This window comes from Panicum hallii, chromosome 5 (assembly GCF_002211085.1).
Source record: "Panicum hallii strain FIL2 chromosome 5, PHallii_v3.1, whole genome shotgun sequence".
Taxonomy (NCBI): Eukaryota; Viridiplantae; Streptophyta; class Magnoliopsida; order Poales; family Poaceae; genus Panicum; species Panicum hallii.
In genome coordinates this window covers 17,319,771-17,344,669 of record NC_038046.1, presented here as the reverse complement: position 1 = coordinate 17,344,669, position 24,899 = coordinate 17,319,771, and the positions used below count along the sequence as shown (strand labels likewise).

The 24,899-nt window shown below is 42.1% G+C and overlaps 2 protein-coding genes and 1 long non-coding RNA gene across 4 annotated transcripts; 1 reads left to right on the top strand and 2 right to left on the bottom strand.

The window, feature by feature from the left end:
• Positions 1-1,437: 1,437 nt before the first annotated feature.
• Positions 1,438-5,864, bottom strand: LOC112893523 (myosin-17-like). 2 transcript variants are annotated; one of them, XM_025960900.1, is made up of 19 exons: positions 5,708-5,864; positions 5,472-5,612; positions 5,128-5,369; positions 4,903-5,022; positions 4,595-4,822; positions 4,344-4,483; positions 4,117-4,234; positions 3,928-4,002; positions 3,774-3,830; positions 3,519-3,680; positions 3,309-3,452; positions 3,014-3,217; positions 2,803-2,940; positions 2,649-2,719; positions 2,474-2,573; positions 2,281-2,394; positions 2,107-2,187; positions 1,927-2,021; positions 1,438-1,820 (listed from the first exon to the last, which is right to left on the bottom strand). In XM_025960900.1, exons 2-19 carry the CDS (start codon positions 5,572-5,574, stop codon positions 1,709-1,711), a joined length of 2,304 nt encoding a protein of 767 aa, XP_025816685.1. In that variant the 5' UTR covers positions 5,575-5,612; positions 5,708-5,864; the 3' UTR covers positions 1,438-1,708. The 2 variants fall into 2 exon arrangements, with proteins under 2 accessions (XP_025816685.1, XP_025816686.1); XM_025960901.1 differs by having other exon boundaries at positions 5,472-5,635; positions 5,708-5,862.
• Positions 5,865-9,888: 4,024 nt separating this feature from the next.
• Positions 9,889-11,297, top strand: LOC112893524. Its single transcript, XR_003228837.1, has 2 exons — positions 9,889-11,064; positions 11,154-11,297. It is a non-coding gene; the product is annotated as an uncharacterized LOC112893524 (long non-coding RNA).
• Positions 11,280-24,673, bottom strand: LOC112893522 (myosin-17). The gene is made up of 39 exons (XM_025960899.1): positions 24,276-24,673; positions 22,113-22,241; positions 21,724-21,867; positions 21,495-21,640; positions 21,232-21,388; positions 21,063-21,121; positions 20,816-20,975; positions 20,548-20,697; positions 20,330-20,466; positions 20,092-20,238; positions 19,898-19,999; positions 19,753-19,810; positions 19,568-19,669; positions 19,272-19,306; positions 19,012-19,138; positions 18,754-18,924; positions 17,160-17,291; positions 16,981-17,090; positions 16,805-16,865; positions 16,163-16,340; positions 15,802-16,007; positions 15,562-15,681; positions 15,375-15,473; positions 15,078-15,299; positions 14,682-14,821; positions 14,434-14,548; positions 14,290-14,343; positions 14,104-14,184; positions 13,809-13,979; positions 13,395-13,547; positions 13,096-13,302; positions 12,870-13,010; positions 12,718-12,788; positions 12,537-12,636; positions 12,405-12,461; positions 12,268-12,324; positions 12,089-12,169; positions 11,900-11,982; positions 11,280-11,816 (listed from the first exon to the last, which is right to left on the bottom strand). The coding sequence occupies exons 1-39, from the start codon at positions 24,276-24,278 to the stop codon at positions 11,693-11,695; spliced, it is 4,590 nt and encodes a 1,529-aa protein (XP_025816684.1). The 5' UTR covers positions 24,279-24,673; the 3' UTR covers positions 11,280-11,692.
• Between the last annotated feature and the right edge of the window lie 226 nt (positions 24,674-24,899).

Here is a 24,899-nt window from a genome sequence, read left to right as displayed (position 1 = left end):
TCTCTCAACCGCTTTGCACACTTGCTGTGTGACACATCCACGGTCGGATCTCACACTGCTGTCTTACATGTGGATCTGTTCGGTGGGGGGCCTGTTACAATTGCAAGGCAGCCCGTGTAGCACTGGAATTTGCAACGACGCAACTGTAAGTGCAAGGAAATTCTGATCCGAATCAAATTGTGTTGCAGATCGATCAAAGAGTAAAAATGCACCGTTGGTCCTCAAACTTACCTATAGTGTCATCTAGATCCCCAAACTTCCAAAATACACTTCCAGATCTCAAACTTGCTAATTATGTAACATAAAGTCCTAATTAACATTTTTAAGTTATAAAGCAGAAGCATTTTTACTAATATGGAGCTTACATGTGGGCCAAATTTTATTTTTAATTTTTGCGCTAAAATTTTATATTTTCAAAATTTTCTCCAAAATCTTATTGAAACCTTTATGTCCGAAATATTTTTCAAAGTTTCCTCCAAAATTTATCCTTTTTTTCATTTTCTGATTTCCTTTTACAAATTTTGTCATATAAGTTTCATTTTCCTAAAATTTTTATATAGATCTTTTGTATTTGAACATATTTGTACAAGTAAATTTGCTATGACTTTTTTTATATGTTTTGTATATAATTTCGTATTTGATGAAATTATACAACTTTCGGTTTAGCTTAAGCAACTATAATTTGGACTCACGCGAGATGATTAGCAAGTTTAATAATTGGAATGTGCATTTTGAAAGTTTAGGAATCTGAATGACACCTCGAGTCAAATTTAAGTTCCAGCTATGCATTTTACTCTTGATCAAAAGTGAATAAAAACCCTTGTGCAGATAAGCAGAATCAAATAAGTGCATTGCATGCTCTTTTCTATTTATTTTTGTGGAGGTCGCGTGAACAACGTGCTGCCATCATTGATTAGCAAAAGCTATTCTATGGAGCTAGACACAGATGTTTTTGGTCTGTTCTCTCTCTTCTCTCACTCTCTCAGGCAACATTTTTGCCGACAAAGATATGAACGAGCGATCATTGTTCCGAGCCTGTATATAACACTGTTATGTCGCTGTTAGTAACCTTGTCCAAACCCAAAGAGGAGTGGCTATGTTTAAGCTCCTTGTCATGGTTACTTTATTATCCATGAGCTGGCCATGGCCAGATCCAAATCACATTGCCAGGGCCCAGGGGGACAATCAGAGGCAATAAGGATAGACAACAAGCCAGTAATTCCAGTGACTGATGCTCACCAGCGCCTTTTATCATTACTGAGAGAGAGTGACAGATGCTCAGCAGTTGAATGGCAGTTAGGCCACAAGTCATCAACCCCAGTGACAGGTGTCCCAATTAGAAAATGGGTTAGATTAAAGAAGTGTATACCAATTCGGCAGACTAGCACACATGGCAAAATACAGCAGGAAAGCTTGGCTTGCAAGCATCTGCCACTCTTCTGAAAAATCAAGCACAAAGCCCTTCTTTTCTTCCATGTTGCTTACATTACATGCCAGCTCAGTTCTGTACAATCATGCACACGCAGCTCAATCAGGCACTCACCCAGGGGTAAGAGAAACGAAGACCAATTGAACAAGAAAAAACAAAACCGTATATGCAATCAGAACTCAAATCTCAAAACTGTGGTATATCATGTATCACGCGCTATGTACATCACCGCAACACGAGAAAAAAAGAAGTGTATTGTCGATCAGTTGGCCGTTCATCTCAGTGTTCCAGTTTCGAGCCATTGCTCTCCTGAATCAGTGGCGGGAGGTCCATGTCTGCAATGTCCACGTGCACCATCAGCTTGGCAATGTCGTCGACGGAGAACGGTATGCTGCAATCAGAAATGCAGTCTTGATGAGGATCCATCCATGTATCATCAAGTAACTGAGATGGGGGGGGGGGGGGGGTTCAAGATTCAAGAAGAGAGGAAGCAATACCTGAAGTCATCGTCTAACAAGAACGAGTTGATATCGTCGTGCGCGGATGGACTGCTGGAGCCCTCGATCATCTTGGTCCGCATGCTTGAGATGACCTGCGGTTTTGAGATAATTCAGTCAAAGAAGTGAACAAGTGGAAGACTGGAAGTTCTTGACATGAATGTGTCGGAATTGACTCACTTCTGGTGGAATGCCCAGGGTTCCATACTTGTCATCGCAATACATCGTACTGATCCGGTACAGTTGCTGCATGCTCAGCGCCTGTCGGTACCATAGAACAGGACCAATTTTGTCACTAACTTGAGAATGATGGTATCAAGAGCATGTAGTAGTTTGCAAGGTTCAGAAACTTACTGGGCAAAAGTCGTCTGTGATCTCTGTGAGACTCCTGCTGTGCTTCTCTTCGAGTATCAAGAGTGTGACTGCTTGCCTTATATGCTTCAGCTCATCCCAAGCAGAGCCCGCATACTGTTTACAGTTACAGGTGAAGAAGGTTAGCAAGTGCTTTCTCAAGGCTTTGTTGGAACAATATGAAGGACTTAATGACCTCTTCAGTCAGCCAAAAGCACCAGTGCTCTAGCTCATCAAGTCCAGCTTTGACATATTCTCCATTACTGAACGAACAGCACTCACGCCGTAGCAGGAGACTAATTGAACAAATGTTGCATGAGTTCATGGTGCTAGTTCTTAAAACTATAAGCAAATGATAATATGCGCCATACCTGTTAAACAGTTGCACATTGATAAAAGAAAAAACTTGAGTGAACAACTTGCAAATCAGGAATGCCGGCACCTACAATGCAACCAGGCTTGAGTGAAGTGTGTTTCAATGAAGAACAGTAACTAATACTACAGTTTTGGGTTTTTGGTACGTACATAATTTGATTTCAAGATATTGAGAGAATTTGTGAGGATTTTGATGATGCTCTGCCAATGTGCCATGGAAGCCTGCTGTGCCAAATCTGTTCCTTGAGAACATGATCCCCTTGGACTGACAACAAATGTTCTTGGTGCCTAGAGAAGATTTCAGCCCTGAGTCTTAATTTTTGGCAAAGACGCTTGGAAACTACAATGTGCAGAACACTACCTGAATACACAGGCTGAGAAGTGGGGACAGTTCCTTCTTCAGATTGTGCCTGATTATCCCATAGACCTTCTCCAACAATGCTGTGAGCTGCTGCTTGAACGCAATAGCTGGATATTTGGCCTCAACCTGGTAAACTTCAGCTAGTCCGCTGATCAACCGTCCATCAGAAACTGGATGGTCAGGATGACTAGCATCTTGGTTTTCCTGGAGGCAGATCAGATTTCAGAATTCCCAAGTCCATTGGCAACATCTCTTTTGATTTTTGATAAGCACATAGTTGGATTTCTTCATATACCTGTGGAACCTTGAGAGGCGACGCTCTTCGCCTCTGACGAGCCAAAGCAGCTACCCCGTTGATTTTCAGTGTCCTTTGGAGAAGAACCAGCAGTGTGCATGAATTGGACAGCCAATATGCTAATGTATCATTGTTGTCTCGACCCTAGCAGATATTAAAATTATGTTACGTTTCTTATTAAACATAAAATTAATATGACCTGACAGATACCTCAAGGGCACCAGTAATCTTCTGAATAATTCGGTCAAAGACTGAGGTCCTCTCCTCTTCAAATGATCTCCAATGGACCAGACATCGATAGATGAGGTAGGCAGCAATAGGCCTGCCGATCGAGAAGCCCAGATCTTCAGAGAGACACTTGATCAGAAGATCCTGAATATTTTGAGATGTAACAAAAAAAATGCTCAGATGCATCGCGAGAATGGCGAAGCCACTAAAGCTGAAAAGTTCAGGCCAGTGTCATACTTGCTGTTGCTTCTCAGCTTCATGGCCATTTGAGCTAGGTTGTTCAGCATTCTTCTCCTAGTTAGAAATCCATAGCGTCAATTGTCAAGTCAGCAATGTATAAACAGCCCAAAAAAGTATTTCTGGATCGAAGTGGCTGTAGGCTCATACATACATGGATATTTCCCTCCCTATCTACTGTGATGGGCTTCACTGCACCATTTGGTGTTTTCTCATTCTCAGGACTTTCCTGCCAACATAGATATGCACAACTATCATTAGTCTGGCGATGGTAATCCAGCATGTAATAGATTGGCAATGGTAATCCAGCACGTAATAGTTTGGCAATGCTCATAGCAGGTACCTGAATATTAGGCGCTTCACGGTTTTCGGTCAATGGTGACTTGATAGTAGGAATTGATGCAACAGCCTGTCGAAGCATTTTGTTTTCTTCATCTAGATTGGAAGCCTTCTCCTCCATCCTATGTAACAACCGTGCAAAACACCAGAATCATTTGCATCATGAATTCACAGAAAATGCGCAGTGCGCAACAAGGTGAGTAGTATCTGATTCTGAACTTGCAATACAACCTTTTCAGGGAATCTTGCAGCCGTTTGTTCTTAACCTCCTCAACTCCAAGCAGTCTGGCCAGCTTCTCATTCCTCAATTCAGCTTCAGCAAGCGCCTTCTTTGCGGCAAACGTTTCCTTCATTTCAACTCCCAGCAGATCCTGCAACCCGCAAAGCGCAACAGGTTGATGCTGAATGTTCAGAGATCAGATTGCACGTGAAACCATTCCACATTCCACAATCTCTGAATCGAACTGCTATGAGCGAGAGACCTTCAGCCGATCAACTTCGGCGTTCAGCGAGTTAACCTTCTCGGTGTCCTCGACCATCACCACGGTCTCCTTGATCACCCGGGCCGCTTCCGACTCCGCAATCGCCTTCTTCGCCGCCTCCCTCTCGTTGACGGCCCTCGTCTCGGCGTCGTTGACGGCCTGCTGGAGCACGTCCACCATCTCACGCAGCCTGCACATCTCATCCAGCATCTCCCTCTCAAGATCTTCCTGCACATTGCCCATGTATCAAGCAGAGAACACAACAAAATCGGGCACCGTGTATGAGCAGTAGAGGATGAGGGCCGGACCAGTCTGAGCTTCCTGAGCTCCCTGCTCGCAATGCCCTGCCTCCAAGCACGCTGGCAGGTCAGGGCGGCCCTCTTCGTCATCAGGTAGCTCCACACTGCCCGGTGCGCACGCCATTGCGCCTTTTTTCCCCCCCGACACGACGAGAAATTAGAGTTCATTGCAAGAGCGTGCAGAGACATGCTGGTGCTAATGGCTAATGCTACAGTTGATCACGGGGATGCTACCTGGATGCGCGTGGCTGCTCTGATCTGCTTCCGGAGCGAGAGCTCGCGGCGAGCCACCATGGCCCTGACGGCCGCCTGCACGGTGACCGCGGCGGCCCGCAGCCGCAGCCGCGACGAATCCTTCCATGACAGGTACCGGCGTCGCAGGGTCCTCTGGAGGAAGAACGCCGCGGCGACGACGAGCACGGGGCGCCCCGCGGCGTCCCAGCTCGCGAGCTTGCCGTACCTCTGAACGAACGCCCCTGCAGCAAGAATCCGAAGCGCCGGCGGATTGGATCACGACCGAGCTCGCCTGATCCTTCTAGGACGGATGGAATCGACGAGAGGAGCGGGGTGGCACTCACGGAAGAGAAGCTGCAGCCACGCGATCAGGCGCCGCGCCGGGCTGTCCTGCGCCCGTGCGACGGTGACCACGGCGGCGGCGTGCCTCCTCTGATCTCCATCCATAGGCGGCCTTGACCTCTACGGGGCTTCTGCTGCGCCCGCTGCAGGCAATCGCGTGTCAAACCTTGGGGATCGGATCGGATTAGCGGAGGAACAAGCTAGAACTGGATAGGCGAAGCATGATCAAGCTTGTTACCGATTAGCTAGCTCATGAGCAGAGGTCGCAGCATCTCGCGGTTGGCATCTCTGCTTCCTCGCTTCCTAGCTGGCTTGGTACTTTCCCCTCTCTCTCGCACAGCCTTTCCCTTCTCCCCCCTTTTGATTTTCGGTAAGGCTAACAATGACATGTCACCCTCAAAATCTTAGATGGGACAGCATTACAAAGAAATTCAGGAACTAAGTATCTGTCTGATGGCCATTTCTATCAACGAAAACTGATTTAATTTAGTGTTGCCGACAGTGAAATCTGTGGGTCAGGAACAGGAAGGGCAGATTCTGGAGTATTATACTAGTATAAAATACACGGAGCAAATTAAAAGCGCAGCACAAGTTCGTTGCTAGTAGAGGGAAAAATAATACCAGTTGGGCGAGCTGGAAAAAGGTTTGGTGGTGGCCTGGCTGGCCAGTTCCTGCTGCCCATCAATGGAGAAGATGATGCGTTTCGACTTCAACATTTTAATTAGTCCTATTTTGTTTTATGGTAAACATGATTATGCATCTGATATGATTATTGAGAGATTAATTAGGGTGGAAAGGCGACGTGCTGCCTACTACACATACACTCTGTGAAGTGGGGCCCTGGTGGGGTCGGTGCCAGAGAAACAGGACAGCGCAGGCTAGGTGTAGTACTGATACCGGAGTGGACACTGCCCGCTGGGCCCGGCAACGGGAAAGGCGGGAAGGTAACGGAAGTAACTGGTGGCCGGGCAGCGTATGTACGTTGGAAATGAAATTGGGCCGGGCCGGAAAGGAGCCGGTATGGCGCGCTTCATGTCCACTAACCCACCCCTGTTTTTGTTTTTTTCGGCCATGGATCCACAACTGTGCTCGAGGCACTCGTCGGCACCCAAAAATTTACATAATATTCATGTAGAAAATTCACATGAAACAACTTAATATATCATCATTTATTTGGCCAACAAAAAAAATTCTAAATGCTCTCTACCTACAAAATAAACACATTAATTAATTGACAAAAGGAAACAAATATTCCCGCCCACTGTCATTATAAAATAATTAACCCGAAACAAAGCCGGTTTGAATCGTGAAACTTTCATAGTAAGATTTGTATAGACAATTCACGGGGACCACTTCAATTCGGGGAACGATCGAGGAAAAAAATTTGGCATCATTCCAAACGGGTGTGCAATGACAAAGTGAACAACTGAACTAGAATTGAGACGACGACGCCAGACGCTGAGACCGGAGCCCTCGAACTTGGAGCGGGTGAAGGCGTCGATGCGCCGCGCCGTCTCCGGGCAGAGGCGCAAATCCAATACCGCGAAGCGAGCGCTAGCGAGCTTCACAGCGATCGATCCGGATCACGTGCAAGTGCAATCACCGCTGACCTTCCGCATGCGCGGGTCCTACAACGGCCTTTTTTTCCTTTCGTTTACTGGCTTCATTGCGTGCGACGCGACAGCATCGTAAGCTGCGTACGTAATGTGCCTAGGTATTAACTAGTTTCTTTTTCTATTTTTGTTTCTAAACGTTTTTCCTTTACAAAATACCTAGTATTCTCTTTCTTTTTCTTTTTTCAGTTTTTTTTACCTTCTTTGTGTTGTGTTTTCGAAATGTTCTTTTTGACAATTGTATCGTACAAAGTATGCTAAAAAGTTATCTCGAGAAGTTGTATTTTTATAAACTGTATGGTGAACTTATGTATCAGAGTTGTGTGAGAAGATTTCCTGATAACATTCACATGGAAGTTATGTTTAAAATTATTATTTAGTAAGTAGACTAAAAAACGTTACGCGTAAAAGTTGTGTTAAAAAGTTATCCTATAAAAAGTTGAATAGAAAAATTATAGGTAAAAGTTATGCATATTATAAAAGATGTGCTTGAAAATTATTATCTAATATTATGCTAAAAATATCATCTAATAATTATTTAGAAGAAATTATACACACGTACATAAGTTATAACTTTTAAAAATAGAAAGCGGTGGAGAAAAACTTTCCTGAAAAGAAAAATCACATGATGTCCGAGTTAGCTCGTAGCGCTCCTGGCGCGCTCACCGATTAGCAGAGACCGGGCAGAGGTGCTTCACCCAGTCCCCGACCACGCGCTTGCCGATTCCGATGCTAATTTAGTTGTTGAAGTCCGACACGGACACCATGTCCGCGCGTCTACATATATGTGCGTCCACAATGCACAGGCACGACACGCCTGTTCTACCTAGTACTCGACTCCATCCCTCACGCTCGAATCGGTCGCTGCCGACGACGACGATGAGCACCGGCGGCAACTCGCTGCCGCCGCAGTCGTGCCCCGACGGCGCGAAGCGGCGCGTGTGCTACTACTACGACCGCTTCATCGCCGGCGTCGACTACGGCGAGGACCACGTCATGGTGCCCCCCCGCGTCGACATGGCGCACGCGCTCATCCGCTCCTGCGGCCTGCTCGGCGACATGGCCCGCCTCCGCACCAGGCCCGCTACCGACGCCGAGATCTCCGGCTTCCATGACGGCCGCTACGTCGGGCTCCTGCGGGATCTCACCCCGGAGGGCTTCGGCGTCGGCGGCGAGGTCGCGCGCAGGGCCAGGTGATGCAACGTCGGCGCGGTCTCCACGGACGGCCGCACCGTCGACAACCCCCGTCGCCGGCCTCTGGGACTACTGCCAGCGCTACGCCGGCGGGTCGCTGGCCGACGTCGCCATCAACTGGTCCGGCGGCATGCACCACGCGCAGTGGCGGATCTAGAATTTTAGTAAAGGGTATGCCGCGATAATTTTTTTCATATACAATTCCGTATAACCTATGTAGAAACGGTATACTCCAAAATCTGCTAAAATTTTTGGTATACATTAGTATAAATTATACGTGAATTCTTAAATTCAACAATTAAGAGCTATAAAATATGTAAATCTAAAATATGCATAAAAGAAGCTGACACATCTAAAATAGTTCAAAGATGAATATATTTTTGAGTGGGTACATGTCCGTCCTTATATATTCAGGGGATAGGGTTACAGGATATATATATATATATATATATATATATATATGTATATGTATATGTATATGTATATGTATATGTATATGTATATGTATATGTGATGTTCCTAGCTTGGTACGATATGAGGAGTCCTATTTCGGTTATACCGAATAATTTCTATGCTGACTAGTTCGATAAAATATTTTACAACAGTTTATAGGACATACACCATCCTTACTCTAGAAAGATCCATGCAATATCAGCAGGCAATGTCAGCACATCTGATATTTTGTTTTATCTTTAAAATATCTCTTTTACGATGAACATTTTTACGTCTTCTTAGTAATAATATATTTAGAATATTATGGTGTGTTCTAAAACATTTTTTGTTTTATTTTTTAGACGTTTCCCTGGTGAGGCACAGGCGCATCAGCCCGGCGGTGGACCGGCCTCCTGCAACGACTGCGGCTGCAGTCGCTCGCGCTACATAAGATGCCCCCGGAAAATGTGCCCGTTCATAGCCAAACAATATCTATGACTATTGGATCGAAGCCTCCGGCTAGGGCATTATCCATACGAATCCCTCTCGTATTTCCACGAAGGATTCCAATCTCGAATTGAATTTCATTAAAATCAACAAAGGGTAATCCTATCAAAGTCAAGTTATTTCCCTGGTCATCGAACGACATGTGCTTTACGATTTGTAAGCTTTTCTTTTTCTCAAAAGCCAATCAAATTCCGCAACAATTGAATGATGGTAACCGAACGAATTAGTATCGGAACCAGTGTTCAAGCTACCAGTTTGACAAAAAAAAATTCGGAGGCGACGGGTAAGACCGGTAGGCCGGTGTTTTGGCCTAAATTTTGAATTAAACTTGAAACTCCAGGCGAATTTGAACCGAAAATTACCGATGCTACCGGTATGATATTTACAGGTCAGCGGATTTTCGCCATCGCCAATTTTTTGCTGAAATTCCGAACTCTGATTGGAAATGCTACTTTCGTGCTGGAGTCTGGATTTAGCCGTGTCGGACCCCTAATCATTCTTTCTCATCAACTATCTTAGACCCTCTTTGCTAGGGTTTCATGAAGTGCTTCTCCACCGGCTTCATCTAGAGTCCTACCAAATGTCTTTTTCTAAGAGCTCCTTTGGCAGAGCTCCACGAATGGCTCCAAAGCCAGCTCCAGCAGGAGCCCTGCCAAGCGAAGCGCTTCCGCGGAAGGCGTGGAAGAGAAACGGAGTCCTTATTCCAGGAGCTCAGGCGGAGCTGGTGGAGCCAGAAAACATAGCTCCTCCAGCTCCGGCTCCACGGGTCCTAAAACAGCTTCAGGGCTGAAGCCGTGCAGGAGCCGGAGCCCAAATTGCACTAGGCGGCAGGAGCTGAAAATAGTAGCTCCTCCCGGCTCCACCTTGACTCCGTGCTGATGCAAATGAAATTATCTCCTAACTTAACCAAAATTACACCCTATCTGCCTCCCACCTCATGGCTGGAAGCAACAGCGGCGCGGCCGCGCTGGGCCTGCAGCTCCGTCAGCCATGTGCGCCTCCGCTGGAGCCGGCACCGGCACGCGGCCCCGTCTTGGCTGGCACTGCCGCGGGAGGACGGCACGGCGGGGACGAAGCAGCGCGGCCATGGCCCCAGCAGCATGGCCTGACAGAGTGACGGAGATGCAGCATCGATTGGGATGGAGCAGGGCGGCGGGGCCGAACAGACGGAGCTCGCGAGTACCGGGTAGGATGAGGCCGGAAGCCTGAACTTGCTAGCCCATGGCGACTGCGAAGGTATCTGCTCACACCACCATGGCACCATCTATTTCTTTGACTGAACGAGAGAGAAAGCACAGAGCATAGACGAACGGATAGGGGTGGACACTCGAAGAGGAAAGAGAAGGTCCACTCCAAAATTCATTTGCTAACTGAATCGAATAGTTAGGGGTATAATAGATATTTACCATTTTTCTATATGTTTATTGAAAATGAAGAAGCCATTTTGCCAAATGATCAACTCCATCAGAGAAGCTCCGTCAGAGAAGCGGTTCCACCAAAGAAGCCAAAGAAGCCACGGTCGGAGCTGTTTCAGCTGGAGCTGAAGCCCTACCAAACAATACCCTTAATTTTGCCAAACATACCCTTAATTTTGATTTGTTTCAGTGATTCGTGTACTCTCGTTGTTGTGCCAGCAATTATGAAGTATCGTTGTTGTGCCAGCAATTATGAAGTAGCGACTTCGATGCTACTCAGTTGCTGGCAGCAACGATATGGCCTGCCGCTGCGGACAACCTCACATCTCAGGTCTGAACTTTTTTTTTAGATCAATCCCGCTCCATCTGCTTGCTCTGAATGCATCGGTGCGAAATCACCGTCCCATCGGAAATTCCTCCATCCGCAGTGAAAAGTTAGTTACCATTTCCTTTGAGATTATGAATTTATCTCAGGCACATTTTCATGTGAATAATGGTTAGATCTTTCTATGTCCACCTTAAGATGAAGCAAGCCTTTCTATGCATCCGTTTCTTCCCGACCAGAGATGAAACACCCATCCTCCACCCGGAGAACGGAATTCCAGAACATCACTACATCAGTGCATTTCAAAACGGTCACACCAGAAACTTTGCTGTCACTGTAATTTTTCTCCAACTATTTTCTTCTTTGCAATTTACAATATGGTGACAATCCATATGAACGACCACAAGATGACTGACTCGTAGCTGTGGAAAACCTTTTCCAGACGCTGGAGGACCCCGAGCTTTTCCAATAGCAGCTCTGGGACCTGACCAGGGGCATCCGACCCCTTCACTACAATATAATATGAATTGAGGACCCCCTTCCCCCAAAAAAAATGGGGTAGAAGATTGAAGAAAGAACCAATCAATCAAAGCAAAGACCTAACGAAAAGCAACAAATACATCTAACAATTACCCTGACCAGACAGCAAAAGGCATGAGTGTATGTATGTACATGAGTTATGCACAGGTTGAGTGGAGAACAGAATGAAGAGACTTGCAGATGGAAGGGCCACCCAGTTAATCCTTTCTTTGGTGTAGGAAGGTAAATCCAGAGTTCTCCCGGATCAAAGGTGGCATATCGATGTCTGTCACCTCGATTTCTGTCATCGATTTCGAGATGTCATCCACCGAAAATGGAATGCTGTGATTAGTAGTACACTGTTAGATGGCAAGTTTCAAGTAAATGTAGTCAACTAGTTATCAGCATAGGAATAAGGAAATAACCTGGAATCATCATCCAACAAGAAAGAGCTGCTCACTGCATTATTAGAATCTTCCGTCATCATTACTCTCATATTTGAGATGACCTACGTCATTTTGGATGACAACATCAGAAACAAAATAGCACCATATACACAATAACATAAGGAGTTTGAGCTGAGTGACAACTTAAATCAAGTACAAGGAGCTTACATCTGAGGAAACGGTGTGGGTACCATACTTATCATCCCAATACATTGTACTGATTCTATATAGTTGTTGTATGCTAAGGACCTGAAATTGGCAAAATGGGTGACAAGCTGTAAGGGATAAATCATAACGAACAAATGCTGCTGTGTAGCAAGAGATAAGTAAGTTTACAGATCACTTACAGGGCACAAATCATTGGTAATTTCTTTCAACGTTTTCTTTGGCTTTTGATGAATTACCTATAACATAAACGGTTAGAATATCTGATTTCAACTCAGAAAGTTGCAAATAAAACATCCAAACTGCATAGAATACATACAAGGAATCCAACAGCCTGCCTAATATGTTTTAATTCTTCCCAAGAAGAACCTGCATACTGTTTATGCAACATGATATTAGCATATAAACTAAATATTGTCCAAATTTTTTTTAAAAAATAGAAAGATTATACCTCTTCAGTCGCATAAATGCACCACTGTTCTAGTTCTGCCAACCCAGCTTTCACATATTCTCCATTGCTAAACGAACAGCATTCCCGTCGAAGAAGCAGACTACAATACAAGGAGTTTCTTAAAACCCAAACGGAAGGAGAACCTAATGTACCACATGCAGAGCAACTATTGAAATCTTACCTATTAAACAACTGGACGTTAATGAATGAAAAGATTTGTGTGAACACTTTGCTGATTAAGAATGAAGGGACCTGTTAATATCAATGTGAGTCGGGTCAATGCATATTTTTACTCTAAAAGGTAGAATGTGAAGTTAATTTTAGGTGACATACAAAATTGGCTTTCAAAACGTTCAAGTAATTTGTCAATATCTTCACAATGCTCTGCCAATGGGCAATCAGAGTTTGCTGAGCTAAGGCATTTGCTTGAGATCGTGATCCTTTAATTAGACTAGCACGAGATGTTCTTGGTGCCTGAAAAATTAAGAACCAAGAAAAAAAAATAAAACATGAGGTTTACTCCTGAAATAACGGATAGTAAAGAAACAGCGATGGATACCTGGATGCAAAGACCAAGCAAAGGAGATATCTCTTTTTTCAAGTTGTCCCTTATCATTCCATAGATCTTCTCAAGGAAAGCTGTGAGCTGCTGCTTGAAAAGCAGGGCAGGATACTTGGCTTCAACTTGACGAAGATCACCTAGCCCTCCAATCAAGCGACTTCCCAGAAAAGCACGCCCAGCGCTTTGTGGTGAGGCTCGCATCCCCTTTGTATTTTAGAAACAGTGAATTCAGCGTTTTTCTCACTAGAAAACTAGAATGCCAAGTAATAATACCAGGGTGAAGAAAAATGGTTTACCGAAAACACCCTCCCAAAAGACGCAGCAGATGACCTACGTCTTTGAGGAGTCAGTCCAGCTGCTCCAGTTGTTTTCAGTGTTCGTTGCAGCAGCAGCAGTAGTGTAGATGAATTTGAGAGCCAATATGCCAACTTGTCATTGTTGTCCTGGGACTTTGGAAAGACAGAATTTGAACTTAGTTATATAGCAACACCACATATATCGACTGAAAAGAATAAACCTTTTGTCCATATGTTCTGACAATACCCAGAATTTTTGAATATATGCTGTAGCTGCAATTACTTTGTTTCTATCTTTCCAGTTGTACAAATATACACCAGTTCGTAGTCAGAATTTACTAGGCAAGCAAATTGTAAAGTGTAGTTCTCCGAGAAAAAGGGAGTAAAGTCAAACAAACAAGCACAGTTCATTACCTCAATAGCAGAGCCAATTGTTTGAATAATACGGTCGAAAACACCAGTCCTTTCAACTTCAAATGATCTCCAGTGTAGAAGACACCTGTAGATAAGGCAAGCTGCAATAGGTTTGCCACTGGAGAATCCCAGATCTTGTGACACACACTTGATGAGCAGGTCTTGATTTTCCTGGAGCACAAAATTCATATATGATGAAATGAAATCACTAACTGTTATAACGATCAAACCAAAGCTGGTGCATTATTTTAGGAAATAAAGGTGGAACGAACAAAGTAGTCAACAAAAAACAAACCTGCTGCTTCTCGTTAAGTGATTTTTGTGGCTTCTCTTCAGCTTCAAGCTCCTTGGGGTTTAATGAGATAGGGGTGACATCCTATGTAAAGATTTCAAGATATAAAAAAGGTCATCACAACATCACTAATATCAGTTACTCCAGAATTATATGTCAAGTGTTTTTAACATTGTTCTTTTCACTTACTGGTGATGACTTCACTTCTCCATTTAGAGCATTCCCATTCTCCGGAGTTTTCAGCTAACAAAGTTGGATTAAAATATTAAGTCACCATAACAAAAACAAGTATGAATGTACAGAATGCCTGTAGTAAGCAGGAACCAAGCATACCTGGAAAGGAGACTTAGGATATGCAGCTAATGATTTTGCTGTAGGAGAAATTGCAACAGCCTGTTGGCGGAGCACTTTGTTCTCAGATTCCATGTTGGTCGCTTTCTCCTCCAGCCTGGTTTTATTTTAATGAAAATATATTAGGCATTTATTCTTAACGAAAACGGTGCAACGAATCAAAATATTAGATAGGTGAGAGTGAAAGTGAGACCAATTAATGATATTCTGGAACCTTATTTAGACTATACCTCTGGACAGTGTCCTGAAGTTGCTCAATCTTTTTCTCTGCACCCTCAAACTTCTTAATTAGTTCTTCATTTCTCCGTTCAGATTCAGCATGTTCTCTTTTTGCAGCTTCTGTTGCTTGCCTTTCAGTTTGCAGCAAAGCCTGCAATAATTAAAAAAAAAGGGTATAACTTCAACTAGATCATGCAACAAGCACATGTTTTCAGATTCCAAGCACAAAGCATCCTTTTGTCCAATCATATCTTATCTGAACATTTCACAAACTGTGAAACAGAAATGATTAACAACATTTTATACTTTTATTCATATGATAAGCAGCAAGTGAGATCCAAAGGAATGTAGATGTTACTGTAGCTGCCAATGAAAATGTCCCAATGAAAGATCAGCTGCCACCATACCTTTAGCTGTTCAACTTCGGCTGTCAGTGAGTTAATCTTTTCAGTGTCTTCGACTAGAACAGGAGTCTCTTTGATTACTGGAGGGGCTTCTTCAATTGCCTTTCTAGCAGCTTCTCTTTCCTTAACAACCATGGCCTTTGCTTCTTCAACTTGAAGCTGCATATCATGCAATGTCTCTTGCAGCTTAGCAATTTCCTGGGCTTTTGCTTCCTCAAGGTCAGTCTGCAAGTAAAGAACATTAGAACTGGCCCACAATTACCAAATTTCAAGCAGTGTTGTGATAAGAAGCGAAATAACCCTTAATCGCTTCTCCAATCCTAAGCGCCAGGTTAGCTCTTCAACACGCTTCTCAAGTTTATCCTTGGCCTCTTTAAGGGCCCCTGTTTCTCTCGCAGCCTGCAGATGGTCATTGTACACAGAGATGATGTTTGTGCTATAGTATAGAAAATTGAAGGACTGCAGAGGATAAGAGATGTAAATATACCATCTTGAGCTTTCTGAGCTCTCTTCTTGCAAGCCTTTGTCTCCACGCACACTGGTAAGTAAGAGCCGCACCTTGCAGATTCTTGTAATGTGAGTAGTCTCTGTGGCAGCGCCATCGAGCCTGTGTTCAAAATATCATGTCAATGAAATGATCATTAAACGAAATGAAATAACTGAAGAAGGAAACAAGTAGTGTAGAAATTCTGAAATTTGAATAACAACTTAATTGAAAATATCATACTTGGATGTGGACAGCTGCTTTTGTTTCCTTTCTGAATCTGAATTCTTTGCGAGCAGACATTGCCCTTAAGCCTGTCTGCAGTGTGATTACAGCTGCTTGCAGTTGTAAATAAGACTCTCGTGCTTTGTGGCGACGCATATTCTTTTGTATTTTCACTGCTGCTGCTTCCCGCCTCATGCACTCATACAGCTTACGAGCCAAGGTTCCTGGATTGCAAGAGGAAAAAAGATAGGTGTGTTAAGTTGGTAAATGCCATAGAAAACCACATGGATTCAACATTATAATATACTTGGGAAAAGAAAATCAACATCAGCATTGCTTCTGTCTAACATTTTACATAAAGAAAGAGAGGAATGGGTACCTCTGACAAAAGATTGCAGTTGTGTTGCTGATTTTTTAAGCTCAACAAACTGTTTCTTTGCAATATATGTACATATTTGTCTCTGTATGATTCTTGCTGCTCTTCCTAATACTTCAGCTCTACGTGCATCCAAATCAGCCATCTGTCCAGCTCTCAGAAACACCTTTGTTTTTCCAATCTGGAAAAAATAGCAAGAGACAAGCTAAGAGCTATGAACCAAGGGTAGCACCAATGAAAAGTACATATATGAAGGACAGAATTCGTACATATGTTTCCCAAACATAATAATGCAAGCCTGAAATCTAGAGCATAGGCATTTGCCTGAAAAGTAAATCCACTTCTAAAAGACAAAAGCAGCTATCAAGTCTCAAGGATTTCTTTTCTTTGTTGTCAAAGGTACAAGAAAAGGTTGACATGGATACAACAGTAAAGATCAATTTAAGAAACATATCAATATTAGACTATTTTAGGATGCATGAAAAATTGTAAGAGCAAAAAAAATCAGGTAAGAAAAATTCTAGTTCAGATCACTAAAATCCTACGTTTGTTGTGATTAGATGCCTATATTAGGTTCCAATGCTAAATGAAACGACATGAGAAAGTCAGCAGTATTGAGATCATAGTTGCATTTCCGTGTGTCACCTGGTAGTTCTCCAGACCCATTTTTTCCAAAATCTTCTGGCACGCGATCTTATCATCATTGCTATGCACACCAATACAAAGGGGGAAAAAAAGTAAATGAATAGATTGAATTTCAAAAGTAAATGCTGGAGAAAAGGACAGAAAACTCCATTTTGCTTTCTTTGTGAACTTCCTACCTCCCTTCTAAAACTTCAGGAGCAAGGACACCAAAACGATTGACAAATTCGTAAAAAGTTTTTCTTGTGGGGTATCCAGCACAGCTGATCCTGATAGCTTCAAGAACACCCTGTGATACGTCTTAATTAGTTCAATTGACTCTAGCATCTATTATACTAACAGAGTTTAAGAATCTTACTCCACATCGTAGTTGCTGTATAACATTTGTGTTCTCAAAAATGGCTGGCTTGAGGAGATTATTTGGCTTCACGCATCTAATATAGTGGGGTTCAGTAGAGCTCAAAGTTTCCATGAGAGATTGAAGTTGCAGCTGAAATTGGTACAACAAGAATGTCAGTTATCAACAACAAATAGAGAGAACATTAAGGAGAATCAACAAACTTGCTTTCCCAATTTATGTACCAGTACATAAAAAACAAACATTTGTACCGAGGGTAAAAACAAAAAAACATTCAAAATGAATAAAGCAATAAGTATAGTCATATAAAGAAATGCTAAAGTTTATGACCGCACTACTATATCACTAAGTAGCACAAGGAGAAACCATGTCCATCACTGCCATACACCATCTGGGAGGCAGCACGACTTTCCAAAAACGCTATTGTAGTGAGAGATATACGCATACCAAAAGGAGCATACAGACACATGGATTAAGTTGCACCCTGGTGCATTCACATACTAAAAAGGCTTTATCAATTTATATCTTTAATCTTTTTATTCGCATATCAGGCGCAACGTCACAAGGTAAAACTGTATGCGCTTCAAACATTCTTTTCATAGAGACCACACTTGTGCAATATACAATGGCACACATAAGGTCTAAAATGTCAACCTTATAAGTGTTTGCATAGTTGCATTATATATGACAAAGAAGGGACCGTTAGAAAAGAAACAAAGATAGAGTTGTAATTTAAAGAGAAAGTTAGTGCAGAGTCTACAAGTTACTAACAGTGTTAGTGATAAGTTGGCCAGATCCAGATTTTTTGACCCATTAAAGAGACAGTGATGTGAAGTTGTAAACATTGGAATGAAGCAACAAAGAATTAGCCTATTTTCTAATCCCAATACAATTTACAAATTCCTATCCAATGCCCAGATTCCCTCCAAGCTAAACTCTCTGCTCAGGCAGCAATGCAGGAGCCAAACCATCCTATATAGCCCAGACCAGTATGATCTTTTGTGCATTCAGTCTTGAAAAAAATGCAGATCAGCATCCAGCCCAGCTAGCTTAACATGCTGACCAGGTGTGCCGTGCTGTTGTACACTTCTACATCGTGGGTAAACACCATCGAAAGCAGGATGAAATCATGATGAAGAGAAGAAATTGAATTTGATTTGAGCCCATATGAAGTAGCCCAACTATAAGCACACCTGGGATTTGTTCAACTGTAGCTAACATAATATTGAATAGTCTGCCATACAATGTCATCAGGTGCCATGCTAGGAATGTCAAAAGTGTGTCGACTGTTTATGTATTGGGGAACATTGAATAGGAAATATGGCATAGATCAAAGCCTAATAAAGAGCTCCAGGCATGGATTGAAGTGACAGCGGCATGGATAGCATCTTTCAACAATGGCACCAAATGTTATTCTAAGGGCAAAAAAAAAATGCAGTGGGGTGCATATAGCTTCTATGACTGGACTGATGCTTCCAAAAATACAGATAAGGTGAAAATGATAGCCACTAAAGAAACTTATTTTATTGATATATAAGCAACAAAATAAAGTATGATGTTTGAATAAGCAACAAAATAAAACAGAATTTCACACCTTGAAACGTGATCCAATGGATGAAAATTTTGAGGACTTTGCTGTCTCCTGAGGGAGTGGAGGGAATAAACCAGCTACAAACGGGCATGAAGAAGCATTCAGCAGATCCTGATGTTCAGCCACTACATAGTCTTTGTTCTTGTCTAAGAATTGATCAGCCTGGTATGTCACCTGTGTATGGCACAAAAAACTTCTAATGATAACATCCTCACATTTTTTATACAAGAATTTACATATCCTTTTATGAAGAAGACTTACATCACCAGCATAATGGACTACTGTAAAATCAGTACGTGAAAGTTTTGGTTTGGCAAACCGCTTGTTATTCTTAAATGTTGTATATAGCTTCTGCGCAAATGTCTCATGTGTTGATCTAGGAAACATACTGCACAGAAAATTTTAGGGAAAGCAATCAATTTACAAGCGTCAGATAACAGAGAATTCAAATAGCTAACAACAGTTGCCATAGTAACTGAAGGAATCTATGTTGCTTGCAAGTGGGAATTCCCAAAGCATACCATGCTTCATCCAGAAGTGCAATCAATCCACCTTTCTGAAAAAATAGGAATACATGTTATTAGTGTCATACACAATTCTAAAACAAGATTTGAAACTAAAAATATTTTATTTCGGAGTTTCCACTAGACCGTTACCAAATACCCAAATTTGTTTCACCAAACTCTAGCTCATCTTAATAATAAAAGTATCATAAATGAGTTTTTAGCCTGTAGACCAACCAAGTCTTGCATTTTAGTGATATATACTCTTTAAGTTACATTATGACACTTGTGCATTTTGTGTGCCATGCATGTACCTTCTCTATCAAGTCTAGCACGTCTTGATTATCAACAAACTCAATGTAACTCCAGTTTATCTCTTCTCTGGTATACTCTTCTTGTTCCATTTTGAACACATGCTGCAGACAAATGCCACATGTTTATTTAAGGTCAGGAATCTCAAGAATAAAGTGATATCATTGAGAGTAAATTCAGTACATACCTGGTTAAAATGTTGTTGCAGCTTTTCATTTGTATAATTGATACATAGCTGTTCAAAACTGTTCAGAGCAATTCAACAGCTCCGTTTAGCACATTTTCTATTATGCGGTTTTTTTTATCCAGTTCACGAGTTAGAAAACACTAACCTGTTAACTTTGAAGCTCTCAAAACCATAGATATCAAGGACACCAATCAATTGTTTTGAGTTAGGGTCCTGTCCAATTGAGACATTAATTTTTTCCACAATCCTGTGAACAAGACCACAGTAATAACAGATGTCAGGATATGATCACTGGAATCTACATGTAATTTTCAGACAGGTGAGGAAAAGAATCATTACCAATCGAACAATCGGGAGTATATTGTTTTGGCTAATGCATCTCTGCTAGCAATTGCAGAAGCAGGATCAAGTGTTCTAGTAATAATTTCTTCAGGCGTGACTATTACTCGAGTTATCAGCGCTTTTTCCAAATTCTTGCAATCACATCTGCAAGAAACTTTAGTGCTTAGCATTTTTTGTGGTCACACTGAACATATAGGAAATTAAGCATTCTATGTAAGGAGAAACATGCACTCACTTCAAAAGTTCTGCTGCAGTATTAAGGTGGAACCTGGACTTATCATCCTTGATTACAGATGAATCAATTTCTGTTCCCTTGGCAAAATCTATATTTCCAAGATGAAGTACAGCTGCTACAACCCTGAATATAGCTTCCTGTAAAATAAATGAATTATGATGGTTGTTGGTAATCCTTAAACTAACATTATAGGAACTTCAGACTAACAAGAGACACACCTGCTCTTCCTCATTAATTCCAACTATGTCCATGGCCCTTTTTGTTGCTAAATACTCTTCGGCGTCATTAATTCCGTCCACCTCGATACAGCTTGACTGGTTGAGGTAATGAAAGGATCTAGGATCAGACAGCTTGTACCTCTGAATGTCCTGCAGGTTACAAAGATCAAAACATAAGAAATAAGCCTTCTCAACTATGTTGAGTTACATGCCCAAAATACCAATTATCAAAAACCACATAGTAATAGGAAGTCAATCTGAAAAGTACCTCAGGTGGTGCAGCACAAAGGAAGTAAAAGCAATGATAATTCCTTTCCGGGGTATTAATTTGGCACACACGTGATCTTTCCAGCAAGTAAGTTCTGATAGCAGCTCCTGAGATCCGTCCAGTCTTGTCAAATTGGATCTCAACAAACTTGCCAAAGCGACTTTACCAGAAATTAAACAAATGTCAACATCAAACAACCATTTCATAATATCCAAAACGGGAGAAATAGAGATAGAGAAGGACTTACCTTGAGTTGTTGTTTCGCACAGTTTTTGCGTTACCAAAAGCTTCAAGAACTGGATTGGACTGAAATTGTGTATGGCATAACACTATAAGACTGACAACCAACACAAATATTTTCGATTTAAAAGATACATATAGCAAGGAGATAAATGAAAAAGGTTAAACGGCCTTGCCTCTAGGACTTGTTGTTCTACTGTACGTCCTTCTACTCCAGATCGCCCACCTAAGTGTGCTAGATATCTCATAAGCATCTTTGTTGTCTCAGTCTTTCCAGCACCACTTTCACCACTGACCAATATAGAGTTGCTTTTCCCTTCATTTATCATTGCCCTGGTTTCTCACATTGACAGGTTGCATCAGAGTAGTGCAGTCATGTAAATTAGTCAATGAATGCCATATTGCCATATATATAAATATTTACACTAGAAGAATTCACCTGTAAGCAACATCCGCAATAGCAAAGACATGGGGACTCAATTCCCCAAAATCTGCACCCTTGTATTGTTCCATCATGTGGGTATCATAAAGATGTGGCAATCTTTGAAATGGATTTACAGCAATCAAAATGCTGCCAGTGTAAGTCTGAGTGCAACAGAATTGTTTCATGAGCAACTTATGCAATTTATTTGGTGTAAGATTTTAGGCAAAGATGGTAAGGAGCTCACATATATTTCATTCAGTTCATAGCGGGTAGCAAGATTCTGAAGAACACCAGGTTCATGTAAGTACGACAGCCTTGTCATATCATCAACTCCTCCAGGTGGAGCTTCCATATCCTTGGGAAAAACTTTTGATCTGTCTGTGGTAACCTGTGCAAAAGCATTAAGTGCGATGAAATTCAGAATCCACTTTCTGTCAAAAAGATACAGCCTACATCTTGAGTCCAGAAGAATACAAAAAATTGGAACAGATCTGTAAATTTCCTTTTTAGAATAACACCAATATTCCTGAGGAAATGCTAAGTACAAAGAAACCAACATAATTTGAATTTTTTATAGCAAGAGGAAGATGTAGATCTTATGCAGAAAGCATGAGAAGAAAAAGTAAATGGTACCTTTTTCCCATTTGATGTCTGCACATGTACTTCATTGTTTTTTATGCTAACAACCTCCCCATCTATCCAAGCTAGAGTCGGGTCTTCTACCCAAACATGAGAACCAACGATGATGTTAACTGGAGTTCCCTGTGAGACAAATGGTGAAATAATCAAAGAGATGTCAAGAGAAAACAGAGTTAAGGAATAACTTAATGGATAAAGCATTGCTTGACTATCACTTCCTTTCCCTCATGTCACTATGTCTGTGAATTCAACACATCTTGTTGAATTGTTATAGATGTTTTCCATGAAATGAGTGTGTGATGCTGTGATTTAAATAATGAAAGAAACAGTATTCTAACAGCACAATGAGTTAGGCTCTGAACCCTGTGAATATATTATATCCATCACCAGGCTTCGAAGCCCAGAAGCTAGGATTTGGACCAAAGGTGAGACCAACTTTGTTTGAAAGCATCACTTAGAGGGGAATAGAGGAAGATGGACAATCCAGCTTGCAGGGGAATGAAATTTAACAACATAAGGAAAGGGATAGGCACGCAACAACCCCTGTGTCATCTGGCAAACAAACAGAACAGACTTACTACCAACAAAAGTTGTGCTACACCTAACAAAAGAAATTGTGGGATGCAATTAAATTTCATGAAAAAATTGCTTTCTTTATTCCCAAACATATTGAGGAGGCTAGATGTTTTCTTTCATAGAGGTAAAAAATAAAATCTGTAGTTCTTTTTCTGACAATTCATTTAACCCTACTTATGCAATACAGTCCCCTGCCATGCACAAAAGTACAAATGGAAATTTGTGTTTCCACTTTATGCATCAATTATGTACCTCAGCACTTAACCAAATTCTGAAGATCAGTAGCGAGAAGTTACAGGCTTACAGCTAGCACAGTGGTTAGGCCCACAGCCCAAGCATATCAAAGCAGTGCAATTTTCAGTACAGTACAAGGTTGTGTTACAACTTAGAAGGCCCCAAATACACTGTTTTCTCTATAGTAATTATACCAAGACAGCATGCAGATTGATAAGTACTTCGATGTTGATAAGTACTCTTTACATCAAGTAAGTGATACAAATACGAACAGAATACTACATGGTACAATCTTCAGGCAATCATGCATTTAACAGTCAAAAGTATCCATTAATAAACTTGAGTGATCATTTAGATTCCAAACCACTAAACGAATAGGACAAATGCAGTTTACTACCCAAAATATTATACAAATTTTGAGCAATGCAACTTTAAATCACAAGATTCCTGGTATTGAAATTTTCAAATAATATCATGGCTCATAAAATTTGTGTCAACACTATTCATGAAACTACCAATAACTAATTTAATCCTTATGGCTTGCTCATCAAAACATCAATGGTTTATCACACAACTCTAGTTAGCTCTTTATTAAGGAACAATTGAGTTCAAATCCTTGGCACCTACTTGATATAAAAGGTACTTCATACAGAACCTACAAGAAACATGCATCAATCATCTATGGAATAGTGTAGTTCCATTTCCAGTGCAAACATATCGGCTAGCAATCTTGACAAAGACCCATCTAAACTAAAATTAAGGTCTGTTTAGCAGAAAGCCTTCAAACAGAGAGGGGAAATATGAACACAGTCTTCCTATTATTACTGCTAAACAAACTTAATTGCAAACAAGGGCTACGATTTATATCACCAGCGTAGTTTTCAGGAGACGCAGGCATGACGCTTTCACCTATAGAGTGAAGTAAGGATAGCAATACCGCTGCGTGAATGTGGTAGAAGCAATTCATTATCCAACCCCGCTAACTATCCAAATTCCACATAAAAAAAGGGTCCTCTTTAAGCGGCATGCACAGCAAGTAAAGCAAACTCCAAAAATAGCAGCAAAGCTCGCTCCAAAGTTGTAAGAACTCTACTGCTAGCAGAAGCATGCTGTATAAAAAAAATCTTACAAGACTAGGGTTGATAATTTTACTATTGACTAAGGCTTCCAAATGCGCAAGCAGCCCACGCATCTCAATTAAGCCCTGATAACCAATCCAGAGCAGCAAAACCCGGCAAAACATGATGCGATCCGCAGCCATCCGAAGCGAAACGCGCCCAGCACACAAGCTAGCAGCAGTAGTTGGGAAAGCAAAGGGCCGCACAAGCAAAGGATCCGGAACAGTACCATGGGCGGATCAGGCTCGGATCAGAGGGGACCAGGGATCCGTCAGCTCCGGCAGAGGGGACCCCGCCGCCGGCGAGGTCAGCGGCCGTCGAGGCGGCGAATTGGGCTACCTCTGCTCCGTTTCCCACCTACCCCCCACGCTCCTGCTTGCTGTTGCTTCTCGCGGTCCTTCTGTTTCTTTCTCTTTTCTTTTTCCTTTCTCTTCCGCGAGGTTGCTTCAAGATTGACTCCACCCCGCACGTGGTGGTTGCCGCCGGCGATGATAGCACGGCGGTTCCGTGCGTGCGTGCGCGGCGACGGCGAGTTGGGGAGGGGAGGGGGAGACGGCGGAGGGCAGAAATGGTAATTACGTGCTGCTCTGGTTTCTTGCGGTTTGAAAGAATCGAGGAATTCTGCTCTGGTCCTAAAATGCGCTGTTTCCGGACGGCAAAAAGGCAATTAAATAGCTGCGCTTTTGCCTCAAGGACCTATGTTTCTGCTGATTTTCGTCGAAGCCCTTTTGTGATTTACATTCAAAGACCTGAGTGCAAAACAATATTGGCAGTTTTTAGAGAGATCATGTTCAGGCTTATCAAATATCTACCAAATCAATGAGCTTAGATTTGGAAGAGTAATGAACGAGAT

Coding starts and splice junctions, on each gene's coding strand:
- LOC112893523 (XM_025960900.1), bottom strand. CDS start 5,574: ATGGATGGAGATCAGAGGAGGCACGCCGCCGCCGTGGTCACCGTCGCA. Junction 3,681..3,773: donor AAGCTGAGAAGCAACAGCAA/GTATGACACTGG, acceptor CAAAATATTCAG/GATCTTCTGATCAAGTGTCT. Junction 3,453..3,518: donor AGATTACTGGTGCCCTTGAG/GTATCTGTCAGG, acceptor AATATCTGCTAG/GGTCGAGACAACAATGATAC.
- LOC112893522 (XM_025960899.1), bottom strand. Junction 21,868..22,112: donor AGACATCAAATGGGAAAAAG/GTACCATTTACT, acceptor GCTTTTGCACAG/GTTACCACAGACAGATCAAA. Junction 19,670..19,752: donor TGCAACAACATTTTAACCAG/GTATGTACTGAA, acceptor ATTTGTCTGCAG/CATGTGTTCAAAATGGAACA.